Below are 8,828 nucleotides of genomic sequence, written 5' to 3'. Positions count from 1 at the left end.
AACCCACAAATTCCAGTCAATATCTGGGAAATTAAAGTCCCCCATTATAAGACTCTCTGATTTACTGGCCCACTCTATTTCCCTGTACAATATCTTATTATACTCATCAGAGTCATTAGGCCTATAGCACACTCCTACTCTCAATTTTGATTTCCCTATGCTTATGTCACACCAAACTGACTCGACGCTGCCCTGTCCATCGATGTCGACTGGCTTCACTTCCTTGGACTTTATGTGTTTCTTAATTAATAGCATAACCCCTCCTCCCCTCCTGTCCTGTCTATCCTTTCTATACACATTGTATTCCCCAAATTCCAGTTCCGCATTACTTATATCTGTGTGACACCACGTCTCTGATATCCCAACAATATCTGCCTTTGATGTTTTGAGCAATACCTCAAATTCATCAAATTTATTTACCAAACTCCTAACATTGGTGTACACGCAGGTATACATGCACCTGTTTCTATTCTTAGCTACCCTAACACAACCCATGTGTTTACTTGTACCGCAATGACTACCAGCAGTCTCTGAAATATCCTGCATCCTGTTTTTCAGACTTCTGCTCATTTCAATAGAAGCAGTGCAAGAATCACTTCCACCTCTGCCACTGGCTACTGTTAATCTATTAGTCCTTGTATCCCCCCCCAACTAGCAGTTTTCCGACCCACCTAACACTGCCTCGACAGCATCAGCAAAAATTCTTGCACCCTTTCTATTTAAGTGTATCCCATCCCTGTAGAAGCAATCTCTCCTGTTAACAAGTACAGTCCAGGCTGAAAAAAATTCTACCCCTTGAGCCTTGCACAATCCCTCCAGGGCCGAATTGATCGACAAGGCTCTCATCATATACTCCCTCCTATCGTGTCTGGGCAGAATTGCAGACACTTTCAAGTTCAACCCTAATTCACGGCTTTTTTTCAACAGTGACCTGTACTTGCTAAGTAATTCCGCCGGTCTCCTACTCTTAATATCATTAGTGCCAACGTGTACAACTATATCACCTTTTGTGCCCTTAAAAGATGATATCCGTTCTACAACGTCATCAACCTTTGCCCCTGGCAGACATACCCTGGTCCTATTCCACCTATCCTTTTTACAAAGGATGTTCCCCGTTTCCCTGACAATAGAGTCACCAACAACTACTAGTTCCTGTGGGACCAGCGCATTCTGCCTAGGGGGCTGCTTCTGTGTTGCCTGATGACCAAGTGCAAGCTCTGGCGTTGATGTGGGCAGCTGAGAGCTTGATGGGCCCCTCAATTTATTTCCTTCGAGGGCATCCACCCTGTCCTTCAAGCTCTCATAAAGGCCCATAACAACGCTGAGTTGTCGCCTGATTTCCTTGCACTCCTTACATCGTGCACACACAAAGACATCCCCCTTGGCAGTATCATGTCCCGTACCCGACTGCTCCGCAAACATCAAGCAAACAGTGCATTTTAATAGACTGTGATTCAGAGGGCAACTGCCCCCCTCAGTTCTCCCCTGAACCACAGCACTCCCATTAGCTTGAGCCTTTTGCTTTGCTGCTCTGGTCAGAGTCATGATTCCGATTTAATTCAATAAAATTCAAAACAAAAATTAAATCCTTAAGTTATATCCCAAAACAGTTATGTTATATATATATTTTTTTCGGTATCTAGTGTTTTCTACGAGTTCCCTTTATACAACTTCCGTATCACGTGTACCACTATAGTTATGTATTAATTATTTGTTAGATTAAGTCGTTACATATATATATATATATAGAGTTAAAAGTACAATTTAATTGACAATAAAGTTTATCCAGATTAATAGATTTACTGATTAATTGGCAATATTATATTATGCACTATACGACACTAAGCTTATGCTATCGTGTAAAAATGGCGGGAATTCACGAACGGTATTTCTACGGACTCGTAAGTATTGATTAGCTTCCAAATCTCGCTATCTCAATTTAGAATAAACTAAGGCTCCTGACTAGGTCTATAATCTACTTATAGAAGATAATTTGATATAACAGTTTGTTAATAAATCGACTAAATTTGGTTAAAAAAAAAAAAAATTTGGTTTGTGACACGTCGATTTGATACCGTTACCGATACTAAGTAATATCTACAAAATCTCTGTCTAAGTTAAACTTTAAACTAAGTATCGTAACTAGGAATATAAAGCTACTCTAGAAAATAAGGTAATATGACAATTTAAACTAATAAAGCAGAAAATAAATCAGGAAAAACTTCTCTGTTTGAAGAGCTTTAAGGAGCAATGTCCCTTAGAATGTTGAAAATAGTCGTTTTCCATGAACCAAAGGCCTTAGGCTATGGTTGGACCTGAATGCCCTGGGCTCTGTTTAATACTTGTATGAAATAAAGCAACTATTTTTTTTATTATTACAATTTTATTTTATTTATTTGATTATTGGAAATAGAGGATGGTTGTACTATACGGGGAACCTGTTAATAAAAATATTCATTGCGTTGCATTGTTCTTCACAAAATTTCATATAACATAAGATTTGTCAAAAACAATGAAATGCAAAACTCGATGTGTCTATACAATAATGCGAGAGTAGGAGAGGGGTCACTTTGAACCAAACTGACCAGGGGGGGCGGCCGCTAGGTGGCGCTACAGTCGAACTTTGCCGCCCCCCCCGCCCGCCAGAGGGCGCACCAAACTGACCAGGGGGGCGGCCGCTAGGTGTCGCTGCAGTCGAACTTTACCCGCCCCCTCCCGCTAGAGGGCGCATCGAACTGACCAGGGGGCGCGGTCTACCCCCCGCCCGCTAGAGGGCGCACCAAACTGACCAGGGGGCGCGGTCTACCCCCCGCCCGCTAGAGGGCGCACCAAACTGACCAGGGGGCGCGGTCTACCCCCCGCCCGCTAGAGGGCGCACCAAAGTGACAGTAGGTGGTCTTCCTCCCTCCCCCACTTCCGTCACCAGGTGGCGCTGCCATCGAAAAACTTTGAACTGATTTTGTCAGCGGGTGGTCTTCTCCCCCCCCCCACCTCCGTCACCAGGTGGCGCTGCCATCGAAACACTTTGAACCGATTTTGTCAGCGGGTGATCTTCTCCCTCCCCCCACCTCCATCACCAGGTGGCGCTGCCATCGAAACCCTTTGAACGAAACTGACCAGTGAAGTATTCCACCCTCCCTCTTCTCACCCCCGCCGCTAGGCGGCGGTACCGTCGCACAATGTTAAGACATGCATAGTGTAACATGTCTTATGACGTCATAATCCTTTGTAGTAATTCTTGGAATTCAAAGAGAGGATTTTTTTAATTTTACTGCTGGTTGGTATATTTTTAAAAGAATTTTAAATGAGAAGACTATTTTAAACAACAGGCAATAAATTAAAGTATTCATGAACAAATCAATGGTATTTTTTAAAGTATTCATGAACAAATCAATGGTATTATTTTAAGTATTCATTAACAAATCAATGGTAGTATTTTGTCAGTTGAAAGTGATTTTAAATATAACTTTTAAGGAAGACACAGAATTATAATGAACGAAGTCTTTTATTGAACACTGTTAACAAAATTATTTACAAAGGAATCATTATTCTGATAAAATCTTGACACAGCTCTCTTTTCAAGGACAGTCCACAATTCTCCCATTACAAAAAGTATGAAAAGTACTATAAAGGTAAGTATCTTCTGTTCCAGAGTTAGTGTTGTTTTACCTGCAATAAAGAGAACATGTTAGAAGATTATTATAATCCTACTGTGGTGGGGAGCTTTGCTAGTGTTAATGCTTTACAAAAACATACAAAATTACCCAAACATACTGTGAAAGAATGGTTATCGGGACAGCCCACATATGTGAGACACAGACAGCAACGAAGAAATTTTCCTCGTAACCAGATGAAAGTTCCTGGTCTTCACCATACATTTCAATGTGATTTAGCCAATATGTCAAATCTTGCTAAAGCAAATAATGGTGTTCATTTTCTTCTCGTGTGTATTGATTGCTTTTCACGATATGGTTGGGTAAGACCATTAAAATCTAAACATTCACAAGAAGTAGTTAAAGCTTTCAAATCTATTTTTAAAGAAGAAGTACCATTTAATATTAATAGTGACCAAGGAAAGGAATTTACTAATAAACAAGTGCGTGCATTATTCAAATCTAAAAATATCCACTTTTACACCACTAGAAGTGAAAAGAAAGCTTCTATGGCAGAAAGATTTATTCGAACATTAAAAGAAAAAATTTATAAATGGGTTACATATTCAAAAAATGATAAATATATTCACGTGCTGCAAAAATTAGTGAAAACGTATAATGAAACTGTACACAGATCTATTGGTATGGCCCCTGCAGATGTCACCATGCATAATGAAGAAACAGTTTATGCTAAATTATATAGACCCCACCCAAAAGTTTCGGAACCCAAGTTTAAAATCGGTGACCATGTTGTTCTTAGTGATGATAGCCATAATTTTCGAAAAGCGTTCAGAGGGAATTGGTCTGAGGAGGTGTTTTTCATAGCTCAAGTAATCAAAAGGCACCCTGTAGTATATAAGGTTAAAGGGAGAGATGGTGAGGTGATAGAAGGGACATTTTATGAACATCAGCTACAGAGAGTCAGTTTTGATAACGAGGTACGAGAAAACGTGTATCTGATTGAAAAAGTACTTGGGAAGCGTACAGTGCGTGGCCAGAGACAGTTACTTGTGAAGTGGCTTGGATACCCTGCATCCTACAATTCTTGGGTACGAAGCAAAGATGTTTTACCTAACCCTACCAAGTAATGCAAGTATGGACATGTATCCCGATAACACCCAATCACGTTTCAAAGTTCAATTACCCCGGGAAATTAATCTGAGTGGGAAGTGGGTGGTGGCACTTTCAGAAATCCATCTACCAGGAGTGTGGAACAATATCACAAAAGGATACGATGAATTTCATGTACTTCGCAACGATTATGACTCTGAACAAATTTTACATGTGCTTTCTTTAAAGTATAAAGATTATCAACATCTTTTAGATGAGTTGAACAGTGTTCATCCCCTTATTTCATTTACAGTACACACAAAGACTGTTGCAAAATATCAATTTTCAGTGAATGTGCATGGAAAAGGTAAAATACAATTGCCCGAGAAACTAGTAAAATTATTTGGACTTCAAAAAGCAGGTGTACGGGGGAAAGGCTGCCGTATATTTACAGATACATCTGTAGGTGAGAGTGTATTACCTATCAAAGGTCAAATTTCTTTTGCCCCAAGTGCAAGAGATGTTGTTTTTACTCTTGTTACTGGTGGCAGTTACCAGATGTGTGTGCTTCCACATGGAAACTATAAATCAATCTCTAGTATTCTTGATGCAATGTTGAGCGTCTGCCCGAGTTTAAGTGGGAATGTTAATTTAGACGATACCCTGACTTTACACATAACAGAAAACTTTTCATTAGTGTTTCCACAAGATTCCCCAGGTTTAGGTCTTATGCTTGGCTTTCACCAGATTGGTACTAAATTGAGTGGAGCTGTCAGTGGGAAGTACCCTGCAGATATAAAACGGGGTGTCTCAGCGTATTTTGTTTATTCCAACCTGATTCAGGACCAGATTGTAGGTGATACGTGTGCTCCACTGTTACGTGTTGTTCCCTGTATTGAACAGAACACATTTACATACGAAAACCCAGACTATTACCCCCTTTTGAGACATAGGTTTCACACCGTGTCCATCAGTATTTGTACAGACAGTGGACAGTTTCTAGAGTTCAGAAGTGGGAAGACTTTAGTGAAGCTGCATTTTCGTAAAGATGAGTGAATACATTGATTACTACACGGTACAAGCGGGAGGTGGTAATGCATTTGCCGGACAACCTTTGCAGCGTGGGTACGGACTTGGTAGCATTTTTCGTTCAGCATTCTCTTTTCTAACACCACTTTTGAAACCCGCTGCCCGTTTTGTGGGTAAGCATGTTTTAAGAGCAGGTCAAAACGTGATTGGTGATGTTTTGGAGGGGGTGCCCCTCAAACGATCCTTTATAAACAGAGCATCGGAAGTCGGTCAGTCCATTTCAAACAAGGTTCTGAACCAGAAAGGAAGAGGGAAGAAGAGGAAGCACAGAGATATTTTTTAAACATGGAGCTTATGATGTCAGAACTAGATCTATTTCAAAAACCGGCTATTAACTTATCTATCGAACGTTCATCTTATGTGACTTTTCAACCACTAGGCAGTGTGGATAGTGGAGGCCCCATCGAATTTTTTATTCCCGGTACTTCAGAAGAATATTTAGATTTTGGAAAAACATTTTTACGTCTGAAAGTTCGTGTTACACATAGTGACGGGAAAGAGATAGATGCCACATCTGTGAGTGTGGTGAACAATTTTTTTCATTCCCTTTTCAGTCAGGTCGATCTGTTTTTACAAGATAAATTAATCAATGCATCAGCAGATACTTATCCCTACAGGGCATATTTAGAAAAACTTCTGAATTACGATCGCGGTGCCAAATGTACCCAATTAACAACAGAACTGTACGTGAAAGATGACGTTGCGGATGTCAGTGAAATGTTCACCAAGACAGAATGTGGGATGTGTAAACGACAGGATTCAATTGCAAAATCAAGGAGTGTGGAACTTCTAGGGCGCCTACATCTGGATTTGTGTCACCAGGCAAGATATATCGTTAATAATGTGTCACTACGTATTCGTCTAGTGCGAAGTAACCCAGAATTCTGTTTATTGGCCGTCACCACAGACATGAAATGCAGAGTTCATATTCAGGAAGCAACCCTCTTCGTGCACAAAGTAAGATTAAATCCTAAAGTTCTGTTAGCCCACTTGACTGTGCTTGAAAAAAATCCTATTCACTACCCCATAAACAGGGTCCAAGTCAGCTATTACTCGATTCCTAAAGGTATGAGTGATTCTACAAGAGACAACATCTATCTGGGCGACATTCCTTCTCGATTAGTTATAGGTCTAGTTGCAAGTGAAGCATTCAATGGTTCGTACAGTCGCAATCCATTCAATTTTGCCCACTTCAATTTATGTTATCTGGTAGTGTCAGCTGATGGTATTCAGCATCCAAGTCAACCTCTGACACCTAATTATAAAGAGGGTCATTACACCAGATCATACCTCTCTCTTTTCACATCACTGAACAAGTGGACACGTGATGTGGGTAATGATATTTCCTATAAAGAATACCTAGAAGGTAATGTGTTGTATGGATTTGACCTCTCTCCTGACCATAATGCCATAGGCGAACACGTCAATACTCATAGACGAGGAAGTGTACGTATCGAACTGAAATTTTCTGTTCACCTACCCGAGAACGTTACAGTGGTGTTGTTCGCAGAGTTTGAAAACATCCTTTCGATCACCAGGGATCGCTCGGTACTTCTGGATTATGAACACTGAACAGATTGAACAGATTTTACAGATGGATGTCTACACACGGAAATTTCCATTGGGAGTGTGTGCACGTGATGAACTACCTACACGGATGCTACCAAAACCGTGTCTCCTTGTAGTCAATACGGATCCCTCACATCTACCTGGGCAGCACTGGGTTGCCTTATTCCTACAGGAACAATGTGGTGAATACTTTGACAGCTATGGTCGCAAACCAAAAAAGGACTTTGTGAAATTTTTAACTAAACAATGTAAAAAATGGACGTATAATGCTACTGTTATCCAACACAAGTTGTCTATAGCCTGTGGTTTACACTGTATTTATTTCCTTACACACAGGTGTCGTGGCTTAACCATGCACCAGATTGTTAATGGGTGTTATTCTCCCGATTTGTGGATGAATGATGTTATTGTAACTGTTGACATAACAGAACATTTATTTCTAAATAAAAATAATTTTAAATAAAAAAAGATGTTTTTTTACTTACATTCGAACCCATTTCAGCTTTCTTGCCCTCAACCGTCTTGGGGAGGGTAGGAAAAAAGATGACTTTTTTCTTTTCTTCACAGGAACATCTTCAACAGGTGGGGGTGGGGGTGGTGGCATTTCTTCCGTGTGTACTGATGGTGCAAGCTGTCTTTTTAGACCTAAATAAGTCTGTAAAGTGGTTAAATATTCTCTAACTTTACTTTCAACATCCAAATCTTTCCTTTGAAGAACAGATGACATTTTGTCATCCAAACTTTCAATTTCTTTCTGCTCTGGGGTGTTTAGCAGTGTGAATTTTTTATACAGCTGATTCATTTCCTTATGAGGGATGTGAGCAATGGTACTATTATGCTACCAAGTAGAGGAAACAAAGCACCACCGTGCTGGTGAATAAGTTTTCGCCTTTGTATGAAGGGCACCTGTTTATTTCCTAATAATCTCAAGATTTTCTTTTTCTTGGAGAGCTGTGAATGCTGTTTGCTACTTAGAGGGATATTGCCACAAAGGAGATTTTTACAAATTTCACAAAGAGATGTGATTTGTGCTGGCGTAGTGTGTTTTAGGACAGCTGTGGCTTGTTTTGGAGTGGCTTCAGAAATAAACTTGATGAGGTTTTTGTGCTTTCGGAGTCTAGAAGCCATATGGGTACATAAACAACGTTGGGGGCCTCTTCTGGCAAAATATTACTTCGCAGACGGAGCACCTCGGGTGTGTCCTGTTTAAAATCTAGGAGCAAATAAGAATGTGCTCGACTTGTTGCTTCTTTATAAATGTCAATCAGCACACCCGACCTTCCAGGAAAAACTTGTGTGGCAAGATGAGAAAATTGCCGAGAGTCACGTGGGTTTTTGAAAACTATCAAATAGTGTGCATTAAGACTGATAGTTCTAAACTGAGTACCTTGACAAAATAAATTTTGTGTTAGCAGAATCACACTTAGACTCCTGTGATGTGACCCTTTTATAAAAATTTCGGCTACT

General features: G+C 40.2%; 2 protein-coding genes across 2 annotated transcripts; both read left to right on the top strand.

The window, feature by feature from the left end:
* The first annotated feature begins 4,297 nt into the window (after nucleotides 1–4,297).
* LOC150080686 (uncharacterized) lies at nucleotides 4,298–4,741 on the top strand. Its single transcript, XM_090380783.1, has one exon. The coding sequence runs from the start codon at nucleotides 4,298–4,300 to the stop codon at nucleotides 4,739–4,741; it is 444 nt and encodes a 147-aa protein (XP_090236909.1).
* A 1,336-nt stretch (nucleotides 4,742–6,077) lies between these two features.
* On the top strand, nucleotides 6,078–7,364 carry LOC150080685 (uncharacterized protein F54H12.2-like). Its single transcript, XM_090380782.1, has one exon. It carries the CDS (start codon nucleotides 6,078–6,080, stop codon nucleotides 7,362–7,364), a length of 1,287 nt encoding a protein of 428 aa, XP_090236908.1.
* Nucleotides 7,365–8,828: the final 1,464 nt, after the last annotated feature.

Source organism: Mastigoproctus giganteus, chromosome 9 (genome assembly GCF_048544385.1).
Source record: "Mastigoproctus giganteus isolate SK-2022 chromosome 9, ASM4854438v1, whole genome shotgun sequence".
Classification (NCBI taxonomy): domain Eukaryota; kingdom Metazoa; phylum Arthropoda; class Arachnida; order Uropygi; family Thelyphonidae; genus Mastigoproctus; species Mastigoproctus giganteus.
This window is presented reverse-complemented; position numbering and strand designations above follow the sequence as displayed.